The sequence below is a fragment of the Mustela nigripes genome, chromosome 2 (genome assembly GCF_022355385.1).
Source record: "Mustela nigripes isolate SB6536 chromosome 2, MUSNIG.SB6536, whole genome shotgun sequence".
In the NCBI taxonomy this organism is placed as follows: domain Eukaryota; kingdom Metazoa; phylum Chordata; class Mammalia; order Carnivora; family Mustelidae; genus Mustela; species Mustela nigripes.
In genome coordinates, this window is record NC_081558.1 from 19,734,900 (window position 1) to 19,761,391 (window position 26,492).

Sequence of the window (26,492 nt, forward strand, 5' to 3'; positions counted from 1 at the left end):
TAGTGGCCTGGGGCAGCCTGCACTGGGAATGGTCAGGGTTGGGGGCTCCAGAGATGGATCCTGGGGCCCGTGGGAGCCAATCTCAGGCTTCCCAGAGAGTTAACTGGGCAGGAAGAGGCATTGCCCTTCTGAAGGAGGAGGGGAGGGCATTCCTGGGAGAAGGCCCAGCTTGTGGAAAGGGCCTGATTTGACAACTGGCATTGAGGCTCTCCTGAGCGCCACACGAAGGAACATGCTGCTTATCTGTACCTCCCTAAGGTCATTGTGAAGGACACAGTCTCAAGGTGGTGGTGTGCCTGCAACGGACAAAGACGCCATTTCTTTCTCAGCCTCGAGTGTCCGTATACCCCTGGCACGGACAGTCCCCACCTGCGGCCGCCGCCAGCTATCCCAGGCAGCACGGGCGGGGCTGGCTGGCGTGATGGAGAATGCGTTCGTGTTAATGCTCTGCATCCTGTCAGCTGGGGTGACTGCAGGGTTTCTGGTGAAGAGCAGGGCCCTGACCCTGCAGCTGGGAAGGAGGGGGTGATCCCCACTTCACCCTGCCCGAGATACAGACAGACACGCAGCCGGATGGACAGAGGGGGAGGCAGTGGCCAGCACCTGCTGGCTGGGTGATTGCTTCCACAGCCTGAGGCATCCCAGATTTAGCCGAGGGGAGGCGGACAGCCAGAGCCCACTCTTGCCTCCTCTTAGGACGGAGCACCCAGGATTGGGCATGTACCTACACTGTCACCAACTTGTCCTCTCTGTGGCCTGACATGTGGAGCGACCTTTCCACACACCAGGCTGGGCCAGCAAGCAGCATCCGACACCAGAGTCCTTTGCCAGATGGGGAAACTGGAGCCCAGCGAGGGACAAACCCTTGCTGGGCCCACAAGGACTGGGTGTGTAGGGAGCACGTTGTTTCAAGCAGCACCGGTCTTGGCACCCCTGGATGCCCCTGAGACCTTGCCCCCCCCGCTCCTGGCAGGCCCCGTGGTGCCCACTCTGGCCTGGGGTAAGCTGTTCCTGCCTCAGGGAGTAGCTAAAAATCAAGGGTCAGGAGTCTGGCTGGATGATCCTTGTAAATTTTGGGTTTTCTGCAGAGTCAGGAAAAGAAAATAGGTTTGGGGCTAAGGCAGCCTCTTTGTCTTGTTTGGGGCCCGGGCTGGGAAGGAGAGAAAACCAGGGCGAGGGTGGGTCTTTTCATTCTCTTATTCCCTGTTCCTTCTCTCACTGCCCTGTGTCTGCTCTGCACACAGTCCTGGGTAGGGAGGGAGGACGCAGCTATGTCAGGAACAAAGGAAGGGCCAGAGCAGGGGCGGGGTTGGGGGTGGGGTCCTGGATGGCCCGAAGGTGGAGGGGCTGATGGACTGGGACAAGGGAGTGGCCTCACTGGGAAGGGACAGACAAGGCCAGGTGGCAAGGAGGAACAGAAGGCAACCGGGCAGAGATCAGGAATAGGCTAGAGTGAGGTGTTCAGCATGGCTGGGGCACAGGGGAGGCGGGTGAGGAATGAGGTTGCCAAGGGGGCCGGAACAGCCAGATCAGGGCTGGGCCTTGAAAAGGACTTGCCTGGGCAGGGGCTGTTTATCGGTGGGAACATGGTCTGAGTGGTGGGTGCTGCCACCATGCTCTTTCTGATCCCCGGGGGCCGAGGAGGCATGGGGACCCAGCGATGGGTGGTGGTGGTGGAAAGGGAGGGAGAGAGCAGGGCCAGTCCTGAGCTCCTGGGAGGCAGGGTCTGTCCAAGGAGTCATCCACTCACTCAAGTGCTCACTGGAACCAACCATCCCACCTGAGCTCCCGAAGGGTAGCACCCACCAGGCAGCATAGGAAGGATGCCATGTTGTGGGCAAGGCAAGGCAGGACTCGGGGTGGCCCGGGGGGATGGAGGCCAGGGAGGAGGACCAGACGGGTTCAGGGCGCCTGGATCATGGGCATGAATTTTCTGGGACCTGACAACCCAGCTGTGAATCTAGGCCACCAACAGGTACCGCAGGTAAGTACTGCAGGTAAGTCTGACCACCCTGTGCCTCAGCGTTCTCATCAGTTGAAGGGGGGGTAATTATCCACTCACGCACCAGATGTGCAAGTCCTAGAGCAGGAGTGGCAAGGGCCGAACCCACCTTATCAAGCCCTGGGTCCCCGCAGGCAGCCCCCTTGGTGCCTCTCCCTGTGGTTCGCACAGAGACCCCCAAAAGGTGTGGCTCAGAGTCTGGAGCAACTGTGCAGGACACACGAGCCTGGCTAACTGGCCTGGTCCCTGAGGGTTCCACCATCCCTGGCATTGGGGGTTCCCCAAGTCTGGGAGGAAGCCTGCCTTAGTCTACCTTCTGGCTTCCTGGGGGCCCACTGAGATGCTGGCCTGACGGAAAGGGTACAGGTGTGTCCAGCCCCAGCCCAAATCAAGCACATTTGCCTGCATTTGTGAGGGCAAGCTGGGTTTGAGACTGGCAGTCAATGAGGCTTCCCCGCCTTCCTGCACATTCTGGGTCCTTCCACCCTCAAGAAGAGACCTACTACCAGCTTCTCACCCCTCACTCCCTTGGCACCTGGGCTCCTCTGAGCTCTGCTGGTGGAAGGAGAGGCTCCTGCGACTGTGACAAGCCCGGTCCCTGATCGTAGTCAGGTGGCCTCCTGGAATACAGATTGCTGCTCAGGAAATCCCAGGAGGGGGGCAGAGTCCCCTTCTGGCAGTGACGCTTCTGGGTCAGTGTATTACATCTGGAACGTCCTGGAGTCAAGGGACTTCTTTGCCCCAGGGTCTCTCCAGAGTCTGTGCCCATCCTTAACCTCCCAGGTGAAAACAACTTTGGGGAGCATCACTTTAGAGTAGTCTGTCTGCCCCCTGGGGGCCCCCACAGCTCCTCTAGGGTGTAGTGAGAGGTTCCTCTCTGCACCCTGTGTCCCAGCACCAAGGGGAGCCTCAAATGTTTGCTGGAGGCTAGACTGCGGTCCCAGGCTCCCATCCACAGAGCCCTCAAGTGCTCCTCCGGTGAGTCTGGGCAGCGCCCCCTCCCCGGAATCCACATCTACCCTTGCTGGCTGTGGGAAGGTCACAGGGGCTGGGGAAGGCACGGCAGTTCTTACCTTGATGTTGTCCTGCCAGCGATGGGCTTTCTGGAAGTTCTCAGCAGCGTCGGCCAGTCTCTGAGGAACAGAGCACAGTGGGATCAGAGGCTGAGGAAGGCCCACGCCCAGCCCCAGCCCTCTCCATCCCTAGTACTTCCTGGAGCCAGGCTGGCTCAGGGACTCTCTTGCCCCAGGCTGCCAGACCCTCAGAGATTCCTTGGCCCCAGACCTTTCCTAGCTTGCTGTGCGGGCCCTCCCCCTGCAGCTGGGTTCACATAGGGCGGGTGAAGCCTGCATGAAGTGACCTGAGTGCCATCTCCATGGGACTCCCTGTACTTCAGGCCAGCCATATCTCCTGCCCACAGGATCGCAGGGGGACGCCCAAGATGCAGTAGGACCCAGGCCCTAGAGTCAAGCCCCGTTGCCACTCTGTCACGCCAGTGCCAAGGTCAAGGGTGAACTGCCACCAGGGACAGCCATGCCTTGCTGATGCATCTTTGCCCAACTGCTCAGGCCCTGAGCACGTCTCACACACCCAGGCCTGCTACCACTGTCCCTGCTCCAGTTTCCTGAGCCCCTTCCCAGCATGGCTCTCCAAGCCTCTGTCCACACAAGCCTGGCCATCCCTTGGGGCTGGTTCCTGCACTCTCCTCCATCACGGCCCCTCTGCGTGTGAGCAGTCCTTCTATTCCACACCCTGTTCTCCCCCTGCCCTCTCACAGTCTAGACGAGGAGATAGACACAGATACAACACTAGGTAGAACCACCAGATCAGGAGGAGCTGAAATGCTTCAAGGAAGCTTAGTGCTATGGGAACTTGGGGTGTCAGGGAAGGCTTCCTGGAGGAGGCGTTGGTACTCTGTCACCCTCAGGGCCTGAACCCCGGCTGCCCAGAGATTCTTATTTTGTGCCTCCGTGGATCCTGTCCCTCCAAGAACTCTTGAGACTCCTGAAGATGGACCTCTGGGGCCTCCCACAGAGCAAAGCGCAATTAAGTCTTGTTAATCATATTGACAACCATCACCACGATGAGGTCACTTGCTGCATGCCAGCCCACCACCAGCCCGGTGACATGTCACGTGTAGCTGTCTCCGTTTAGGCCTGACATGTCTTCCTCAGATGAGGAGACCCAGGCATGGAGGCAGTAAGTAGCCTTGCCAAGGTCATAGCATGGGTCAGGCTGGGGCCCTGAATCCAGCCTTCACAATCACATTTGTCTTGCCCAGTCCATGACCAAGGTCTGAAGGCACATTCCATGGGCCCACCATGCCTGGTGAGGGACAGGGAACACTTGTGGGGGAGGGGCTCTGGCCTTCCACCCCTGCCCCCTTCCATCCCATGGTGGAGCAGTGGGTCCCGCCTGACGGCCTCCCGCCCTCACTCAGAAGGCCCTGGTCTCTTGGTATTTAGGACACATGCTCCCATTCATTAGTCCAGGCATGGTGTGGCACGTGGACCCCAGAAGAGAGGTTCTAACAAAGCCTGGCAGCTGCCCATGAGGGGGAGATGGGGGCCGGGACGTGGGAGATTGGTTTTCCTCCCTCCCAGCATGGAACAGGGTCGTGGTGGGGTATGGCCTACGTTCTCCGGGGTGGGATGTCACCTCTGGCAGTTAGCAGGGCTGACCAGGGCCAACCTCACTCCTGCTGGGCCTAGCTCCCCCTCTTCCTCAGGCCAAGAACAATGAATGCTGGGAAAGCTATGAGGCTGGGGATCTTGGGGACAGGGTAGGAAATTTTCTCTTGTCAAACCCCCTCACTTCATGATGCTGGGTCCCTCCTGGCCTCCAATTCCCTCTCCTGCTACTCCACCTGTCTTCTCTGTAGGTTCCAGCCCCTGCCCACTTGTTATGCAGTGCCCGAGTCGGGTGGCTCACCCCACCCCACTTACCCAGCTTCGGGGACCAGGCACCTCTATACCCAGACACCTCTCATATCTTAGGGGTCCTGGACACCTTTTGGGGGTGACCCTCAGGCCCACTGGAGTGCATTCCGTCCCCTCCTGGAATGAGCCCATCCACACTGGAACCGCTGTCACCTACGTCTTACCCATGCTGTCACTCAAATCACCTACTGTTCGTCCCTCAGGCTCCTGTGTCCTTTTTTTTTTTTCTTTAAAGATTTTATTTGTTTATTGGACAGACAGAGATCACAAGTAGGCAGAGAGGCAGGCAGAGAGAGAGGAGGAAGCAGGTTCCCCGCTGAGCAGAGAGCCTGATGCGGGGTTCCATCCCAGGACCCCGAGATCATAACCTGAGCCAAAGGCAGGGGCTTAACCCACTGAGCCACCCAGGCGCCCCTCCTGTGTCCTTTCTTGCCCTTTGTCATCTCTTCTCCAAATGTGGATCTGATCTTGTGGCCAGCCCCTGCCCCTAAGCCCTTCAGCAGCTCCCTATGGCTCTGCATATAGAAGGCAAAGCTTTCTTGAGGTCCCAAGGGGTTCGCTTGCACTGCCGTCCTGGGGTCTCTTCTCAGCCTAAACTATAAACAAACACCCCCCGCGGATGGGTGAGGCCCCTGCTTCACAAGGCTGCAGAGTTCTTTCGCAGAGGGCGTTGCTGTGGGACACGCACACATGACATGTGTTATTACTGCTAACCCAGCATCTGCTGCGCCTGCTCTGCACCTGGGCTGGACGGGAGCGCGTGAAGCCAAGAAACAGCCCCCGGGGCCGCACCTCGAGAGCTCAGCCTTGGGCAATTTCCTCCTCAGTGGCCTCCTCCTTTCCCGGAGACCCCAGACTTTTTCTCGGAGTGGGCCTCAAGCTCCACTGAGGCCACTGCCCCTCATGGGGGATGAGGTGAGGGCTGGGTATGGGAATACCCAGGTCAAGCCTCTTGGGTCAGGAAAGTGCCAGTGCTGAGGGGGCTGCAAACACCAAACGGACGTCCGCTGAAGTGTCCAACTGGGCCGCAGCCTCGGGGAGCTGTTCTCTCCTGTACCCACCTCCCTATGGGCCCGGGGTGCCACCAGCACCTTCCACCTCTCAGGGCTCTGCTCCGTTCTGAGGGATGCATGGGCCCAGGACTGGGGCTCCCTAGCTGAGCAGCCATGGTGACGGAGACACGGGGGGCGGGTAGGGTAGCCTCCTCGAAGTCCCCCGGGCTCGAAGGCCTGGGTCAGCCCGCTGACTCGTGAATAACGGAGCAGCAATAGCCACAGCGAAAGGATTACGTTTAATCCTCAGTAACGATCAAGCCATTATTATTTGTTCGGTGTTACAGATCAATCAGCCCATCCCCGGGCGCTGGACGTGTGGAAACTGCTAAACACACAGGCCTGGGGGTTCAGGAGGAAGGGTGGAGGCAGCGGAACGGGGCTGCAGCGGGCAAGCGGCGGCTGCCAGAGGCCCATTGGGTCTGAGGGGCTCAGGGGAGAGGACTGCGCCAACCCACAGGCATGCCTGAGGGGCCCCAAGCGGCAGGCAGCCCTGGCCTGGGTTCCAAAGCTGGCTTTCTTGAGTACGTGGCTTCCCCTGCTGGTCCTCAGTGTCTTGTCTGTAAATTGGAGATAGGAACTGTACCCATTCAGACGGTGGGTAGGTTCTTGGCAGCTCCCTTGCTCCAACCCCCAGAAGTTGCCCAGAGGGGCCAGTCTCCTAGGGGTGTCTCTTGCTGGCTCCAAGCATGCAAGTCTCTTGCTCCATGTCTCTGCCTGGATGTGCTCCCTAGCCCCCCAGTCAGCCCTATCAGACTCTCACCTCCCCTGGATTCCTCCTATTGCCCTTGCCCGGTCCCTGGACTCCCCTCCTGTCGGGCACTCAGAACCTCGGGCTCCCATCTCTACAGAACCCACAGCCCGGCTCAAGTCTGTATGAGAGACGTGCTTGTGGCCCAGCCCCACCCTGCTCTAAGGTTCATCCTCCTAGAGCATGAACCTCCTGCTTCTCCTGGGTCCTTATGATGGCCTCCAGGCAGGCAGGATGGGGAAGGAAACTGACGCCCAGAGGGGAAGACAGAGCCTACAAGACTCCCAGCCGGTCAGGGGCAGGGGTGGGCGCACAGCTTGGTCCCATGTCCAGGATACTGCCTTTCTGGGACGGTGGGGGAGATGTGGTCCGTTCTCACCCCTCAGCCACCAGCAGCCTCTGGCTTTCCTGCTACCAGGCCCTAGCACATTCTGCTTCTGCCCTGTGTCCCCTCACCCAGACTCCTCAGCGGGTTTGCTCCCTCACCCTTGAGGTATTAGCTGAGGCCCCATCCTCTTCCGAACCACTCCCTGACCCCTGCCAAGCCCGCATCTGTCCCCGTCACATCTCACTGCTTTCTTCCTTGAGCTCTGAGCTTGGTGAGGGCTCTTTCCAATAAGCTGGCCCCTTGCACACAGTAGGTGCACAAGGAACATCCACTAATTTAAAGTCAGAATATCTCTGAACCTGGGTGGAGACCTGGCAGGAGTCTGGCTCTGCCAGCCAGCTGTGGGACCCTGGGTGGGTGGCTTCCCCTCTCTCAGCCACTTCTCATCACATCGTGGAGGGTTAGGGTGGGCTGGGAGGGAGATACTGCCGCAGAGTTGCTGATGGTGGCTGGCCTGGCCCGAGACTTCCCCATCGCGGCCAAGGCGTTGGAGGGAACCACGATGAGACTGCTGAGCAGGGCTGCTCACGGCCAAGTCCATCACAATAACAGCGGGCATTTCAGAGGCAATTATCAGAGAGTTTCACTTAACAGTCAATTTCCCTCGGCTCCGGAAACCGTTCTTACAGGAAAAGGCAAGAAAGAGGAGGACTCGGGGTGTGCTGGGCTGGGGACGAAGCTCCCCTGCTGAGTAGCCCCGTGGCAGACACCTTCACATTTCACTAAGTGAAACATCTTTCCATTGCTATGGAGGCGGTGAGCTCAGATGAGGGGCCTGGAGATGTGGTGGCTGCCCCTTGGAGGCCAATAGCTGGAGGGTCCAGCCCCCGCTGCCCTCTGGGAGGGGTGGAGCTTGGGGGTGAGGGGGCTGGAGCTCTCAGGCTCCTCCCTCCACTTTGGGGGCCCATTGCTCCCCCAGTGCTGGGTGCCTCGCTTCTCCTGAGCCTCCTCCTCTCACCCCAGGGCTGGTCGAGCCTGAACGGGTCTGGGGAGCGACTGCCTATCAAATAGGATTTGTTTCATGCAGCCCAGAGGGAAAGATTGTATGAGGTGTTTGAGCTTAATTAGTCATAGTTACTCCCTCTTCCAAGAGGATACTAGAGGCTTAGGATGAAAGTCTCTGAACTCACGGGGAGCAGGCTATTGAGATCTGGGCCACTGAGGGCTGAGCCCGGCAGAAGCCAGGATGGGGGGCCCAGGGTGGAGTCTGGGGGCTGCAACGTCCTAGCACCAAGCAGATGCCCTGAAGACACTGCCCAAGGATTTCAAGGAAGGGGATGGGGACAGAGGACACCAGACCCCGTCCCTGGCACCTCCCCTGGGCCAGGGCTTCACGGACAGGTGTAGGTCATCCAGTAACAGGTGGAAGTCTGGGCCTCTTCTTCACCCACCCCCTTCTATCCCCCTCAAGCCACCAGAGAGAAGGAGTCGTCAGTTTCCCTGCCTTTTACAGGAGAGCAGACCGAGGCTCAGAGCATAGGTGTCACGAGCCCAGGCCCCTGGTAGGGAAGTGGTAGAGAGGGGCATCGACCCCGATCTGTCGGCAGTGTTGGACGGTGAGCATCTCAGGGAAGGACGGGTCTGGCCACACAGGTCTGCTGCTTGGGCTCAGATGCCCCCCCACCTGCTCCTGAGAAGCCGATCCTTTGTCCTTTCCCCAGGAGAGTGGATCAGCCTTCCAGACGCTGCTCTGAGCCGACCCCCTATGGGCCCAGACCTCAGGAGGGGCTGAGGACCAGGGTGTCCAGCAGCCCCTGACAACCCAGCCTTGCCACCGCTGCCATCCTGCTTCCCTCCCTGCCTGCGGGCCCCGTATTAGCTCTGTATTGTGCACTGATAGATACTAAATACAGATTTCCAATTTCCAGAGCTGTTATGGTCTAATGAGTAAATAATATACATATTTAAAACTGTCTAAAAACATATCTGCATAATTAAAATATCTGCATAATAATGAAGCAAGATGCAGCTTAGCAAGGAAGCGGCTCGAGCTCCAGGGCTGACGACAGGGGTAGGTGCGCAGGTGGGGTGGAGGGTCACGGCCCTGTGGGTCTCTTCCTTCCTGCTACCTTGGCTTGAATGAGCATTTGTCTGTCTGTCCACCTCCTGCTCCAAGCGGTTACTTCCACAGTCAGAAACCAGGAGAATCCCAACTTGGCCACGTCCTTGCACAACCTGAGACCTGGGGGAGGTGCACGTGTGGACGGTTGGTGCCCGCTGCCTGAGTGACGGCAGCCTTGAAGACTCTGACTGCCACCATCTGTGACACCTTCCAAAGGCAGGCCATGTCCTGCGCCCCCAGTTTGCTGGGTTCTGAGGGGCAGAGAGAAGCACACCGGATGGGCAGAGTGGGCTGCCCAGGACCCATGTCAAAGGAGATGCCTGTGGCTCTGCCTTCCTGTCGAATGTGTCACAGACACCCGTGTGCTGGGGTGGGACCACACTTGGCCTTACCCCCCCACCCTCTCCATCCTGCTGCATCTGTCCACACCGGACACACTTGGCTCCCGTCCATGACACCTCCGACCCACCCTTTCTGTATGAACCCGACCTTCAGCCGAAAGATAAAACCACCATCAAAACAATGAAAAACAAAACAAAACAAAAAATGAAAAACAAACAAACACTCAAACCTCAGACCAAAACTCCGGCAACCAAAACTGTGGGGAAAATCACTAACGCGACTCGAAGTGAAGGGCACCTCGGGGGACAACCATCACGTGGGGCCTGCGCGGTTGCTGGCGGCCAACAGGCTTCCTGCCTGACCTTTTCCCTTACCAGCTGCACACGTCCTCTACGAGCTGATTAAAAAAAATATATATATAGTAAAATGGATTTTTTTCTTTAAGAAAAAAAAAAAAAAAAGGTCAGAATACATGTACCAGGAAAAAACTCATTCGAGTTGTGGATCCCCTCTCCAGGGGCTCCCGACTCTCCACCCCCCAGGTCCGGGCTTGCTTGCTCTCTGTGGGCATCTCGGCCTCGGTTATCGATTCCTGTGCCTTCTTGGTCCTGCCTGCAAGGGCAGCCCCTGTTCTAATTTCCCGGGAAAGACAGGAAGAAGGGAGGGGTGGCTTGGGCTAAAGATGGAGATGGGGCTGGGGAACTGGGTACCCCAGAGGCTGGAATTTCAGACCGCACAGGATTTCCTGGAACATCCCCGGGCACCGAGGGAAGATTGCTGTGTTGTACTGTGCCTGGCAGGACTTCTTAAAAAACCCACTCTTTCCTACTACTGATACGTCACCCTCCACCGGACAGTTTAACATGAGGAGTGGGAAGCCGTGTAGAGAGAGTAGGAAGGAAAGGAGGTGAGTTGGCACTTGGGGGATGACATCAATTCCACTGGCTTCGCTGCTTTAGCTTTCAACGGGAACCTCCCTCAGTCTAGAAAGAGCTGGGCCCAAGGTATCATGGGGCAGGATCCAAATGTGTTCACTGTGAATGGGGCAAGAGGCGAGGGGCCCCTGTGGGTGAGCAGAACATTCTCAGGGGCTGGCCTGAATTTACAGAGCAGTTGTCAGGCACCGTGGCTAAAGTCCACCCTCTGGAAATTTCAGCTCTGGTGTTGGGTCGCTTCAGGAGGGAATGAGTGTGGACAGCCTTGTGCTGAGGGCAGAAGCATAGGGCTGGCTCTCGGGGCCTTGCCGTGCCTGGTCACTGCTGCTGCTCCTGGGTCCCCTGACGGGCACCCATCAGAGTTTTCCTGATGAGAAATAAGCCAAAAAATCCAACACACAGGTCAGAGTTTGGGCCATGGCCCCAGAGCCCGGCCATATGCAAGCACCTTACCCCTGACGAGGGTGAGCTGAGGGTTGGGCCATGTGGATTCCAAGGCTGAAGGAGCTTGGTCCAATTGGCACAATCCCTCAGGAGGCTAACAGGGGTAAGAACCCACCAACATAGCTGGCACCCCTTTAGTCTCAGCATGAAACCTGCATATCCGTACAGGGGACTCAGTCCCTGGTAAGCCAGGTAGAATTTCTCATAAAATTTCCAGTTTTGTCAGGTTTCCTCCCTCTGAAGGATGACCCAGTGTAATTCACCAATGTATCTTTCGTTCCTTTAAAAAACATGCAGATAGCAGCATCAGGTGAGGGTGTCAGGCCCAGGGCTGTTGGCCATTCTCCAGTCAGAGGAGATGGGCGACACACCATTTATCAAAGTGTACTGTGGAAATATCGCTGACTCCTCTCCCTCAACAGGTCATGTTCTGGAGACAAGCACATGAGGGCATGGGTGTGTGAGCGTGTCTGTGTGTGACAATGGCCCTGCCACAGAGACCAGGAGTCCCGAGCTCCTAAAGCCGAGTGGCTGCCCAGTGCATAATCTGGGAAACGTTGCCTTCATCTCTCCGCACCTGTTTCTCACCTGTATATGGGACCAGAATCCTGCCTGGGCTCTCCTAGGGCCACGGGAATGCAGATGCACAACAAGGTCAAGACAGAGAGCAGGAGGCAGACTCACTCTGGGTATTGGAGATATAGCCCCAGGTTGTAGGTTGCCCCTTCCCTTAGCTCTGCCCAGGGACCTTTGGACTGCTCCAAAACAATCTTGGATACTCTCTTGGGCCTCTGACCTTGGCTTGACCTGGCTTCATTTGAAGCTCATGCCAATGAACTGTTTGTCCCTCTTCTTATCACTGCCTTTGTCCACTGGACCCCAGCATCCTCCCTGTCCTCCAGCCCAACCCTGCCTTAGGTAGGAACTGAGGGCCCATTTGTATGTCTTACTCAACCAACTCTACCCAAGTTGGGCCATCACTTCCCCAAGTCCATCTCTTGGAAGCTGGTCCCCTCCAAATCCCCCTACTCCTGTGACTTCCCTCTCCCTTCTGACCAGACCTCTTCAGAATCACCCTCAACCCAACTTCAGACTCCTACCCAAGCTGCTTAGTATAAACTCATCCTCCCCAGGCACCCCCACAGGCCCATGTCCCCCCAGGCCCCACTTTCCTGTTGCCACCCTTTATGGGGACCTGTGTGGCCTGGCCTTGCCAACCTTGTCACTCTCGCCCCATGACGACCTGGATTCTGCCTTCCCACCATGTTAGGTTCCCTGCCCTTGTTTGTGCTGTACCCTAAGCCTGGACCCCCTCCCCCACCAGCCCCCAAGCCTGCACAACTGCCTCCTGCAGGAAGCCTAGTGCTCTGGCCAGCCTGGTTTCCAGAATTCCCTGTGACACCTTCCATCACTACTTTGTCTGGCTCCCCCCATATGTGGTCTCTTGAGGGCAGGGGCTTGATTCAACGAAGTGTGGCCCTGGTTCTGGGTGCAGGCTTCCATCTTGGTCAAGTAGGCTGGTGGAGTGGGGGGGAGATCAGGAGGTGCCCTTAGACACCTGCTGGCTTAGAGGCCATGGATTTGCCTGGGGTGGAGATGGCAGAGACCACGCCAGAAGCAGCACCGATGACAGAACACAGGGATTCCAGATGGTGCAGAGATAAAGGCGTGAGCAGAGTGAGGCTGAGTACAGGCCCCACAGGGTACCCCATGCAGAGGGGGCAAGTGATTGCCTCCGAGGTCTGAACTGAAGATGTCTGCCTCACTAAAAATCTCATCCACCAGTCCCACCCAGCTGCTGCCAAGTCAATGATGAAATGGTTTGGAAGCAAAAGTCACTGAGGCCTTGCCAGAGTGAGAGGCTGGGGGTAGTGGACACGGGCTCCTCATCTGGCCAAGTCAGCCAGGGGTTTGTCCTCCTGTTCTGGCCCCAGACCAGTGCATTCTCCAGACATGATCCGACCCCCTCCTCCAAGAAGCTTTCTCAGATGTCTTTACACCCAACCACAGCCCAGGGACAGGACATGGGAACATGGTGGTTCCAGTGGGAAGAGGTTGATATGACCCTCCCTCTTTGCTGTCAACAAATGTTTATTAAGCACCTACTGTGTGCCTGACCTATGCTAGGCTAGGCCCTGCCCTCATGCAGTGGACCACCTGTAATTCTTCTCTTTGTCCCACCCAACATACCACTACAATTCGGTCCTACTGTCCCAAGCACAGAACTTGGTAGAGGCCTCTATACTAACAGCTGCCTGCGGTAGCAGTTTCGCTGGGAGAATTTAGGGGTGCTAGGAGGTCTTTCTGTTATGAAATGTACTTCCATGTAAAAGCTGAGTCTGAGCGCCCCCCACCAACTAGAACAGAGGAGTGGTGATCCCCTGCGTGTGAGGACAGTAGAGCCCAAGCCCCCACCCAGCCACCATGCTCCCTTCCCATGATGTTATTTTTGTACTTTTTCCTAAAACACAGCCTGAGCGGGCCCTTCTCGACTCTATTAACATTAGGAATCTAATCAGTAATCAGGCAGCTCATAATTTTCTGATTAGCTCTGATTAGACCCAACCTCAGGGGGAGAGGGAGTGGGACAGTGAGAGGGGAGGTGGGGCTGGTGGGGCACCAGGACATGTCTGAGGGGGCAGTAGCTGGGCTGGGGTGGAGGGCAGAGGGAAAGGGCCTCCTTCCCCACTGTCCTCTGTCCTGGCAGAGGGTGTAGGGTGGAGTCTTGAGTTGCACTGGGTCAGAAAGATTGCAGGGGTCGGACAGCAGGGCAGTAGGAAAGGGGCCCCTTTGTCCCCTCACAGTAGGGACCCCAGGGCAAGCTGGGCCTGGACTTTCAGAAACATGGACAGAGGCAGGCAAGCTTGGCAGGGTGGCCACAGGGCCATGTTTGGTCATCTGTCTGGGTCCTACCCTGCTTAGGTCCCCGGGGTCACATTCCAGGAATGATCCCAGGAGTTGCCTCGAGGGTTGGGACGGTGATCAACTGGTCAACTGGGCAGGCCCACAGATGGGCCTGCTCAGAGGGCTGCTGTGCGTGACCTTCACATGGAGAGCTGGCCCTGGCCACTGTTGCTGAGCACACTATAAGTAGAACTTGATGACCATCACCTTCATTGTAAAGACAATGAGGCCAAGGGCCTCACTGCACATTCAGGGAGCCAAGGCCTGGAGGGACCACGCAGGGGATGGTGCCAGTTAGAGGTAAGCCTGGACCTATACTGAGGCATCCCAGGCCAGCCAAACCTTTCTTCTGCCTAGGTCCTGCGTATCACCGTCATACCACATGCAATGGATGGTTCCATGGTGCCAGTCAAACCAGACCTCCTAGACCTGCCACACGTGGGAACTGGACCTCTGGCCTGTCCCTAGTCCTGGATGACCATGAAGCCCAAACCTCTCCTTGCCCCCTACTACCCCCATCCAGCGGCCTTCCCCATAGGTCCAGACTCTTCTGAGTCAAATCCTGAAGCCCCACTCAAATCAAGGTCAGAGTGGCCCTGCCCGTGCCCCTGGTCTGAATTACCCCTTGTTGGACGCAACCATCCAGGTGACCTCTGGTGAAGCGCGTGAGCCCCGTTGGAGGAGACGTGCACAGCTAATGCCATGCAAATTGGCATGGAGGCAATCAGCCTGACTCTACAAGCTGCCCCACCGGCCCGCAGGCTGGCTCATTGTCTTTTCTGTCAATTTGCATCTCATTACCCAGAAGGCTGTGCTTGCTAAAGGTTAAAAGAAAAAGAGAATCAAGCCTTACTGCACCCTTCCTCCAGTGAGGGCATACCTCACTGTGGGATAGGGCTGCCCGGTGGACTGGCCCATGAGGTGCACTCCATGGGGAGCCCATCAGCTCCATCACTCCCACTGCCACCACCATTACCCCATTGCCACCAGAGTGTCACTCCCATCACCACCATCACCGCCACCTCCGTCATCACTGTTGATCCCTACCTAACCAACGCCAGCATGACTCATCACCCCTACCACGATTACGCTGTCACTGGTCCTCCCATCACTGATCATGACAGCATCACTACCTCCACCTCTGTCATCACAGGCATCTCCACCATCACCTCCACCAGCACCACCTTCATCACCTCCCACTGCCTCACGGTCACCACCTGCTCCATCACCTCTGCATCCCTCAGGGGAGTTTGGTGAGCAGGCAGAGACCGCTGATCCTTTACCTTTCTCTATCACCCTCCAGCATCATGGGAAGGTTAGAGAAGCTGTAAACAAACGATCTGGTGATCAGAGACCTCATAAGTCAACCACCTGGACACGGGAGCTTGTAACTGGGTGTCTCAGGAAGGCAGCCCGTAAGGCCGGGGGGAGGCAGGTGGAGGGGGGATGCCGGCTGCTCTGACAGAGCTCCCGGGAGACTGGGGCTTTGTTTATCCCCCTGATTAGCGGCCAGTGCATCCCAAGTCATCCTGCATGTGTGACATGGTGACTGTCCCCCTGAGCCTTGGTGGCCTCATCTCTAAAATAGGGCTTCTAGTAGTCTCAACCTCATAAGGCCTCATGTGGATGAGGGTAGAAAATGAGAGGAGAATATCAAACATCTAGGACCCACTGGATGACCACATAAAACCGGCAGGCAAGGAAGGTGGTTTGATCAAGCTGGGAGGACTTCTGGGAAGAGGCAACAGCAGACCAAACTTGAAACAAGGCCAGATGGATGGGAGAAGGGAGGCGACTCCGAGTGGGAGCCTGAGCAGGGCCAAGTGGTGGAGGTGGGAGTGAATGAACAGGCTTCTCTGTGGGGAGAGGACAGTCAAGGCCAAGGCAGCTGATGCAGGCCTTCACTCTCCCACAGGTGTTTGTGCTCCCGGTGTGGCTTAGCCTACTCCACAGGGCGCCAGGATTTGCATCTTGCTTCACACACGTGTTCCTTCTAAGCCCCATGAAGCCCAGTCATTATTCCCATTCCACGGACAAGGGCGCCAAGGCAGAGAGATGAGCCTAAACCAAGGCAAAGTCAGGGCCTCCCTGCAGAGGTCACCCAGAAGAGGAGGAATTGGGGCCAGACCTTTCCACTCAGGCCATCACTCTGCTGGGTGAGGATGCCCGAGACCTGACCTTATCGCTACCCACCAGCTTTGGTGGTGGCCACATGAGCACCACCTGGGACACAAAGCTGGGCACCAGCTGGCCCAGAGGCCATGCCGGGGGCCTGGGAAGAGCCGCCGGGCAGACAAAGGCTTGGAGGTGGAGGGTGGGGTGGGCACAGCCCGGTTGCCAGGTGGAAACGCCCAGGGTAAAAGCTGCTCTGAATCCTGGCTGCATCCCGCTGTTGCAATCAGCGTCGACACTTGGTTATTACGAGGAGTAAAGGCGGCCGGCGGGACAGCTGGAGCCTTGGCGACAACATTTAAGGCGTTTGTCAGAGCCATGGGACACGGGCTGCCAGGCGCTAATGGCTTCTGCTTGCTGCTGCCAAGTGAGAAGAGGGCGGGCAGGCGGAGGCGGCCTTGCTCCTGCCCGGGCCCCATGCCCACCTCATGCTACAAGGCTGCTCCACGACAGGTAGGGCCCACCTGGGCCTTACAGATGCCTAGCAACGGCTGCAGAGCCGTGGCACTGGATGGGGAGGGTGGGGCAGGCAGCCGGCAGCACGTGTCTGCCTGTCTGGGACCTTATCTCTCCCACCTCCACAGAGGCTGCAGCCCCGCTCTGCTTGGGGGAGGGTCTCGAGTCTGTTCCCTACCGTGCTGTCTCCCAGGAAAGGGTCCCTCAATCCCAGCTGGCTAAGGCCACTCAGCCCCTGATCTCAGCCCTCTGGGCTGGACTTTTGTGGGAGGGAGCCCCGTAGGGACGGGCCCACGGTGGACTCAGATCCAGCCCGATGGGGTGATTTCACCTCTCCTGGCCCCAGCTTTCCTCTCTGTGAAATGGGAAAATGGCACCATCCATCCAGGCACCCAGGGAGCCTGCCTCGGTGGAAAACAGGGGAATTGCTTAAGTGCTGGTTACATGGAACCCAAGGACACTTGGCCTTCTTAGGAAGGGCTAATCTCCCAGTCACATGTGCCCTGAGAGTGGGGGAGAGTGGCCCCTGGGACTGCGTGAAGAAGAGGACAGCTTCTGAAGGCAGGGCTGGAGCAAACTGCAGAGAAGAGCCGGTGGTTTTCCGGGAAGGGGAGACTTATGGCCAGGTGATCAGGTGGGGCTTTGAGTAAAAAATGTTCCTCAAGTATACACGGTCAGCAAGGACTTCCTGCATCTGGAAGTGCACTGGTAGGACCTGTGATTTGCACAAACATTAATCCCCACAGCAGCCCCTACAAGGCAGGGCCCATGCCTACCCCATTCTGCAGATCAGGACATTGAGGCTCGGATGTGGTCGCTCAGTTTGTCTGCCGTCATGGCTCTCTGAGAGCAGGGTGGGGGCTGTTTCCCAACCTCCGCTCACTGATTCATCCATGAGACACCCCCAGTGCCCTCTCTGAGACGCTGAGCCCCTGCTGAAGAGGAAGTGGGTGGGTCTTTGGCTGGCTATGGATGGGAGCACACGGGATGGAAGAACACTGTGGGGCTGGGAGAGGAACCCAGGGGGCAGGAGAAGACCTGGATGGGCCTGAGCGCAGCCTCAGCTTTACTGGATGACCTTGCACTTGTCGTCCTGGGTGGCCTCCAAGTTCTTGCCTTCCACTCCCACTGGCTGAGGCCAGAGAAGGCAAGAGGGGTCCCTTAAGAAGGTGGAGAGCTGTGTGTCTTTCCCAAGGTCACCCAGCAAACTCTGGCCCCCAGGAGCCCTCTGCCACCTGTGGTCAGCCTCCAGCACTGCTGCCGTGCTCAGCCTACAGCCTGGGACCTTCAAAGCATCAGGGCTGGAGCTGGGTGCTGCTGTGGATTTATGTTCATCAGCCTTGAGCCTGACGACACTCTGGGCAGCTGTGCTTGGCTCTACCTAGATCGCAGACTACTGCCTGAGACAAGGGGCAGAAGGTCAGGGCCAGGCCCATCCCCTAGAGGAGCAGACCTCAAGTCCTAGGCTGGCTGGCTAGGCCCCAGGGTCATTCTTCCACACTCATCAAGGCAGAACCTCCATGAGCCAATCTCACCCCATTTCACTGGTGGAAAATCCAAAGCTCAGTGGGAGGTGGGCCTCCCCTGGCTTGGTGGCGGGAGTGCAGGGAGCCATGAGGATAAGGATAGAAGTTGCTCACTGCTCTTGGATCTGCTTTCCTTTCCTGAACCCACAGAGATGGGTACTCTTTGGGGTGCCCCCTCCACCATGAAACTTCCCCACAAGAAAGGGGGGTAAGTGGGGCTCCTGGGATGGGGACTTCTTGAGCCTCCACTGAAGGAAGTCTGCCAGGGAGGAGCAGGGCAGGGAGTCTCTGTCTTTAGTAGGGGGTGGGCCATGAGGCCTCTTCCAGCTGATTTTGTGGTGGACAACTTTGCAACAGAGCTGGAAGGTTGGGAGCTGGAGAAGGAGGGCGTGTGCACATGCGCATTCAAACGTGTACACAGGTGTACGTGCATGTGAGTCTGGGAACACAACTGCAGAGTTAAGAAACCCTATGTGAACCCAGATGCACGTAGGAGTGTGGAAACAGGTGTACCCGCGCATGCAGGCCAATGTGCGCTCGGGCACATTCACACGAGGCAGGTGAGACCACAACTTCATGTCCTGGACTCCGTCCCCAAGGCGCAGGTTGGGCAGGGCTGTTTCCTGGGGTGGCTCTCCGAGCCGCGGCTTCTACCCACTCGTGCCTGGCCAAACAGAACCTTCTGGCTACCACCTGTCTTGTTCCTGCCACGTGGTCTTTCCTCAAGCGTCCCCCCCACCCCCCGTTCATTCATTGGTCTACCTCCTCCCTACCCTCACTCTTGTCTACGATCATTTTACTTTGTGTTATCCCAATGAACACCACAGTATGGAATAAATGAAAAGGTGACCCCCAGAACACCTCTTCTTTCAAAAAGCGTATTTATGGCCTGAGCTGGGGGCTGGAGACCCACCCGGGACCCGGCCGGGACCCACCCGCCCCGTCCCAGACTGCCCAGTGGAGGGAGGGGGCTCCCACACTTCCATGCTCACCCCCTAGCGCTGCGATCACAGTGTGGCCAATACCAGGCTAGGTGCACACGCAGACCAAGGAGATCTTGGGCACCGTCTCTGACTGCCGGGGGCCTTCGTGATTACAGTCATCACTCATGGGGGCCAACCATCATGAGGCGAACACTACCATGGGGGGCAAGTCTGGTGCTACTGTTCTGTTTTTCAGAAGAAAAACAGGTGGGAGGAGGATCCGGGACCCAGTCTTAAGTCTGTTCTGCTGCTGGGCCCAGGCCTGCAGGGCTATAGGCCGCGCTGGTCATCCCTTTGTGACCAGCAATCCCAGAGCTGTCAGCAGCCCCTGCCTATAGCCTCCAGCAAGGCTCTGAGGCTGGGACAGCAGGACATCCCTGAGGTCACACTACAACCCAGGTGCCAGGTCCTGAACCCTGATTCTAGTAAAGGTTACAGGGGCTGAGGGGCATCATCATGAAATCTCCCCAGGCACCATTCTACGAGAAGTAGGACTTGGCCTCTGTGGGGATTTGATCTAAATGTCTCATCTTCTGGAGTCAGAACACAAAGCAGCCGGTCTCCCTTTTCCCTTTGGCTACCAGGAGGCTCAGAGTCGACTCAGAGACTCAATACCAAATGCCTGGTCTACCAGGGGCTGCTTATCATGGCTCTTTTGTCTTATCCTTATTATTCATATTCTATGTTTTACTATGTATGCTTTCTTTTTTGAAAAGATGCTCAATACTTTGCTGAATGAATTAGTGAATAGGCCAAATTAAACTGTGCACCCGAACCTGCCCATGCTCTCCTTTCCTCCATCCCTCCCTTTCTGGAGATTTTATTTATTTTAGTGAGCGGGAGAGAGAGACAGCATGAACGAGAGGAGCAGAAAGAGAGAATCCAAAGCAGAACCCATGCTAAGCATGGAGCCAGACTCGGGGCTCAATCCCAGGACTGTGAAATCATGACCTGAGCCGAAACCAAGAGTCAGACGCCTAACCACCTGCGCTCCCCAGGCGCCCTCCATGCTCTCCTTTTCTAAGACACAGCTCGACCCATGGGAAGGAGCACTGGACAGGAGCCCAGCGCTCTGTGGAGTGTCGGCCAGTTGCTCTCCCCGGCTTTAGTTTCCCCCTTCCTGTACCTGTCTCTGCATCCCCTCCCCAGGTCGGGCAGGATGGGTGGCTCTGTGAACCAAGACTGACAGGCAGTGGGCAGTGGGGCCCTGCTTGGAGCCACCGCCCCACCATCGTGGCAGGCGGCATCTGGCAGGCACAGTCGTCTCCCTGGAAAACGAGACGCTTCTTATTGAGATAACGAATCGCTCCATTTAGATCCAAATTAACCTCCCCCAATTACCCCATTTTCTACCACATTTCACCAGATCGAAATCCCCTTCTGCCCGCAAAGTCATATGCCTTGCCCCTCCCCATTCCCAAAGCCACGTTCAACGGCCCTAGAGGGGCCAGCCATGGCACCTCCCCTCACCATGACCATGATTTTCTTTTCTTTCTTTCTTTTCTTTCTTCCCAGGGGGTGGGAGTGGGAGCAGGGGGAATGTGAAGCTTGATGCAGCTGTCGCTCTGAGGACCGAGAATTTTTATTTTATTTTTTTAGCTCATTCTTTGAAATAAGGATGCAATATGGGATCAATTTTTGATGACAGTGAAGTAAAAGGGGAAAATAGTAGCAATTTTCTCTTCTGAACATGCCCTATTTAATGGAAGGATGTCACGGTGGTTTTATCCAGAGGAGAGAGAGGGCCTGGTTCCTAGGGACACATGGTCAGATGTGTCTGGCAGGATCTCCAGCCTGGGGATCGCTGGATCCCCCCTCCCTAGCCTCCCAGTGGCCCCATTAGGAGAATCAGGGCCCAGGACATGGGGAGAGGAGAGACTGAGGTGGCAGGGCTCCATGTCACTTTCTGGGGCCTGGCGACTATGGACTGAGATTCCGTCTCCCTGACCCAGCTCCAGGGAGGACCCTCCCCACCTTGTGCTCTGCTGGTCTCGGCCTGCATCAGGATTCTAGAGCTGGAACCCCAGGGAATCCAGTGTTAATTAGGGTTATAAAATCCTGCCCAGCTGCTGCTGCCGCCTTTGTGTTAAACCTAGGGAGCTGAGCTCCCGTTGGCCTGGAGCTGGTGAGGGTGAAGAAGAGTGGTGGAGGCTGAGGGGGGCGGGGCGGGGGTGGGGACACACCAGGATGAGAGAGTGACGTGCTGATTCCTGAGCTGGCCGGGACTGGGGGCTCAAGGCGGCCGGCTCCTTGTCCTGGAGCTCAGGAAGGAGAGATGGGGTGATCAAGGGGGCAGTGGTGGGGGGGTTTCTCAGGGGGGGGGGGGGTTCTCAGGGACACTGTAGGAGGAATTAGATGTGTCCCCAACACCAGTTTCTGCCTTAGAGATGAACTGCAGTCAGACCTGGGCTGAGGGAGTCAGGAGGACTGGCTCTGCCTGCGGCTCTAAGTTGCTGCAGGGGGAGATTAAGATCCTTGGGCTGGATGGACTGGGAGGGAGGCTGCCAGGGCCACATCTCCACCAGAAACCCAGCCATTTGCCATGGAGCCCCTTGAAGCCTGGGGGACCCCAGAGCAGCTGAGTGCCACCCTAGTCAGCCTTGGCCCACCCTTCCTGAGGTCTAGTCCCCTCTGGCCATCTGTCTTCCAAGGCCTCCTTCACCTTGCAGTGCAGGGACTGGGGACAGACGTGAATTAGAGCCATACCTTGAAGGACTGAGTTACTCGGCTGCGGGCGTCTCCTTCGCAGACACGTGCGGTCACCCTAGGCGGCTTGTGACCCACGAAAACAGCACACGGTCACACCAAATCCCCACATGCTCCCACGCGCCTGCACGGAGCCCCCGGTTATGAAGAGACCCAGCCACGCACTCACAAGCACGGCCCCCGCCTAGGTGTGGTTGTCGCAATCGATGACTCTGGCTTCACACAGTGGGAAAAACACTGGCCTCTCTTTGGAGCCTTTTCCCATCCACCACCCACGGGCCCACTATACAAGTAAGCCCAGACCCCCTAAGTGACCTTCCACAATCCTCAGGAGGAGGCTACACCACCACTGGCAAGAGCCTAGCTCCTGCTGCCTCCTCCAGGGCTCCCCGTGCCCCCAAATTTCTGCAGATCCTAGGCGACAAGTAGAGAGGTGGTGCCGCCTCAAACCGCGCCCGCCACCTCCCTCCCCGCCTCGGCTGTGGCCGGGCCTCTGAAATAATTAGCAATTCTGCTCGACAAAACGCTGGCCCGATGGGATAATAAACTCCAACATCTGTCAGAAGAGCGAGCTCCTATGGAATTGCCAAGAGAAACATTTTTCTCCTCATTCAATTCACATTTAAATCGAAAACAACCCCTCCAAGTCTGCGCCAGGCCGGCGGCACGGGGCTCCGGGAGCCCACAAGCTGTTCCCGGGCCTGCAAAGAGGCTCGGACGAGTGGTGATCACTCACTCAAATTAACAAATCATTTTATTTAGAAATGAAGAGAATTTGTAAATGACGGATGGCTCGAGAGCCACTGAGGAGGAGAGGAAGCCAGCCATCGGCCCTGCTGCTACACTAGTGGGCGGTCCTATGTCCCCAGTACCCCTCGGGCCCCAGGTGGAAAGGCCTCCCCGGGAGCTCCAGTCCTGGGAACCAGCACTCCCCGTCTTCACCACTGCCCAGTGTTGTAACAGGCCAGGGATCACGTTGCTGTTTTGTAGTGGAAAACTGAGGCGCAGTGAAATCCTAAGACCCCAGTTGTTCCTCCTGGCCGGAGAAGGACACAGGCAGGGCTCCCTCTGGCTCCCCAAATAGCCTCTTGGGCCTGCAATTCCATGTCTAGGCTGCTGGAGGCGCTGTGCAGAGAGGACTAGGTCCTCTGTGAGTCCAGGCTTGGGTCTGGCTATGTGCAATCCTTGCTTTATTCAATACAACTGCACTCTTTCCTTTTTTTTACAACTACGCTCTTGAAACAGGAACCCTAGAGACTTGAGTTCTGGGCCTAGGGTCCAGATTAACTGTCTATACAATGAAAGATGTAGACTTGGATTGCCAGGGGCCTTTCCAGCTATGAGGGCCTCTGAAGACTGGATATCCAACACTGATAAATGGAAAAAAAAGTTACTGATGAATGAGCCCCAGTCCTGGCCAGGCCCCTCCTTGGGGTTCTGACAGTGGCCTGTGTGCCTCCATAAGGTCTCCTCTTTAGGGTTCCCCAAATGCCCATATTCTTCCATCATACCCCTCCTCAGGGTTCTCCCAGGATGTATGTGCCCTCATCTAAGACTGCGCTGCTCTGTCACGTGATTCCCCAGCACACCGTGCACTCTCCGAGGCAGGCAGAATGCTGTTTTTTTCCATCCCAGTGGCCCCAGTGCCCAGCTCTTGGTAACTATTTGCTGAATTAACATATGAATGAATGAATGTCTGGTTGCGCAGACGCAGGAGACAGGGGTTTGATTAAGCATCTATCGGGCCACAATCTCATACCTCCTTGCTTTTGCATGGAACATTCCCTCCACTTGGAATGCTCTTCTCCTCCCTGCTCTGCCTACTTCTTAATGTCCAGCTCTGTTGAACTGTGTGCAAAGCTTCCTGTTCAGCTTCTAACAGCTGTAGTTACCATAAAGTCACCAGGCTGGTTGACAAGGCTGGCCACCCTGGGCCAGGCTCTCTTGAGGTCACAGCAGGGTCTGATTCCTCCTCCTGTGTCCCCTCTTGGGCCAGAGCCCGGTCTGTGGTGAGGGCTCAGGACATGTCCTACCTCTGAGAGCTTTCCAGTTGGGAATGTCAGGAGCTGCTGATATAAACTGAGGAATGACCTTGGAGAGAAGAGGGTGTTGTCGAGGGGTATGGAGACAGGAGACTGGGCCAGAGGGATGGGAAGCGGAGGCCAGATTCCCAGGACAAGACTCCTAGAGCTGGGAGCACTGGGGTGTTGTTGAGGTCTGGTGGAGGACTGTTTTGCTTCTACAGGTCACTTTCCTGCACAAGGTTCAGGGCAATGCTTCTCCCCAAACCATGACTGTGAGCTCAGATGCTCCACTGGGGGCTCCAGGGAGCCCCTGCCAAGGAAAGAACAGACAGGAACAGGGTGCTTTGAAAACACCATGCCTCTGTCCTGGACCCCAAAGGCTCTACAGAGGAGCATCGGGGAGACCATGACACCAGCTGTGGGGCTGTGTCAGGCTTAGATGGGATCCTGGGAGGCTTGGGCCCCTGCTGGAGCCATCCAGGGGCCTTGGCCCTTTTCCTTTCTGCACCTCAGTTTGCTGGTCTGTAAAGCAGAGATATCCTCCCCTAGGTGCAGTGGTGCAGTGAATGGACAGAGGGATGAGGCAGCTGTGACAGGGGTTTCCGGGCAGGGGCATCTAGCTGGGACACACAGGTGCACGCATGTGCGCATGCATGGGCCGGGCCACACGCACACAGGGGAATTACTTGCAGGTATGCGTGCACGTCTATCTATACCGTTTGTGTGGGCGCGTGGGCTTGGGTGTGCTGCCGTGGTTGCAGAGTGGGAGATGGGCTGGGAGCACACGGCTTTTACACAGATGTGTGTCTGTGGCTGCCTGGGCACACCCACATGAGTGCCTGTGAGACGGGCTGCGGTGGGCAGCAGGAACCTTGTGGTGGTACAGCTCTCCCTCCCTTCCCACCCCAGCTCTTCAGTCTCTTCCAGCGCACACCCCACGTGTCTCCCACATCCACTGGTGCACGCACGCCCCATCACGGAGAGCCCTGGCCCGCCCCTTAGCTGCACACATGGACGTGCATCTCCAGGCAGCATCATCCCTGCCATGCACACGGGACACAGCCCAGCCACACCGACAGCCTCCCACGAACAGACACATACTCCACTTGTGTTTTGGTCTCACATGGGCCCCATCACCACTGCTGAGCGCTCTAAAGGGCCGCTGGGGGGTCTCCTTCACTGACAGCAGCAGCCCCTCGGGGTGGGCTGGTGCTGGGCAACCCAGAAAGACCCAGAACTCCCTGCATCTCTCACTGCCTGCCTGGAGGCGATGCTCTAGGCCCAGGTGGGGGTCTGTTGAGGGATGTCTAGGGAAGGCTCCTGTCTCCTCAGCTTCCTGGCAAGAGCTGGGGCTGGACCATGGAAGAGAGACCCCAAAGGCGGTCAGACCCTACAAGCAGAGACCCCTGTGTCCTGGGTCGGGGGATGGGGCTTAACCTTGAGCCGCCACCTTCTCACTGCCTTCAGCCTTGCTCAGGTTCTGAGTTTGCACTTGGGGGTATGTGTGTGTGGGGGCCGACGCCCACTTCTTGCCTCGTTGATGGGACGCTCTTCTGAACCCCCTGACGTCCCATTACACATCCTCCCATTACCTGGCTGCCCTCTGTCTCCCATTTGGACCACAAGGTCCCAGAAGGCAGGACCAGGTCTGCTTCTGTCACTGTGGGGTGACAGAGGAAGCAGTAGCAAGCAGCCTCAGCAAGCAGCCTGATGCTTGTGTGTGCTTGGGAAATGAAGGGCTAGGTGGAGGCTGACAGGATGGGGTTCGGGGAACCCGGAGATGTGCTGCAGTGGGAAGAAGAGTCTTCCACCCCTGCCTGAACCAGCTTTGGAAACCAGTGGGCCCCATCGCAGAGTGAGCCAGGAGGAGAGGGCAGCACCGTGAGAGGTGGGACCGTGCTTCTGCTCCTATTGGGGGAGGCTGCATCCCCTGGCCTTGTGGGGAAGGCCCAAGCTCCTCCCCGACGACCACCGCCACTCTGACACCCCCAGAGCCACAGGGCACCTGCAGTGACACTGCCTGGGGGTGGGGCCAGGCCACCTCACAGGCACTGGCAGGCAGCAGGTGCAGTGAATGTGTGCTGTAAAAGGAATATGCCTGCCTTACTCAGGAGACTGCCAGGGCTTCCAGTGCCAGGGGTCTAATTCCCTGTGCTGGGTGCTCAAGGCCTCTCACTGCCATTTCTACCTTTTTGGCCGTGCACTGCCTCTACCTCAAGCCAGCACCTGCCCTTGGCCCCTTCATGCCTTGGTTCGTGCTGTGGTCCTATCTGGCCTGTCCCTCCTCCCGTCTAATTCTTTGGCCAAATCCTGGCATAGCCTGCCCGCCTCTGTGCGGATGTCTCCCTGAGTGCTCCCAGGGCCAGTCATGGCAGCCTCCAGGCTGCAGAGTGGGACACACCCAGTGTATCAGGAGGGGTGATAAGGGCAGCCCAGAAGGTGAGTGGTGGGGGAACCTCTGTTCGAGCCCCTTGGGGCTCATATCCCCATTGCATCCCCTTCTCTGGGGGCATCCTGATGCTCTCACAAGGGCCCGCCATGTCCCCTGTCCATGCAGCAGGCTGGACAGGGAGTCCAGCAAGGGGTAAAGGACTGGACCCCATGGAGACGTGGGCTCTGCTGGCAATGTCTCTGCTCTTCTCCTGGGCTGTCTTGAGTCCTGAGCCTCTGGGGGCTTGGAGGGGGCCTGGACCCTAGGGATGGGAGAGGCACTACCTGTGGTGGGGGCATCTCAGAATGGGACAAGGGAATGTGCCTGGATGAGTCTGAGTTTGTGGGGGGTGTTCTGGGCCAGGCCTGGAAGCTT

At 57.4% G+C, this 26,492-nt stretch overlaps 1 protein-coding gene across 4 annotated transcripts in view; it reads right to left on the bottom strand.

The window, feature by feature from the left end:
* CACNA2D2 (calcium voltage-gated channel auxiliary subunit alpha2delta 2) overlaps window positions 1-26,492 on the bottom strand; it is a 139,476-nt gene that overhangs the window by 29,447 nt on the left and 83,537 nt on the right. For all 4 annotated transcript variants that reach the window (XM_059389801.1, XM_059389802.1, XM_059389804.1 and 1 more), the window contains exon 4: window positions 3,076-3,135. In XM_059389801.1, coding sequence (XP_059245784.1) covers window positions 3,076-3,135 — 60 coding nt within the window. The remainder of the gene's footprint in view (window positions 1-3,075; window positions 3,136-26,492) is intronic.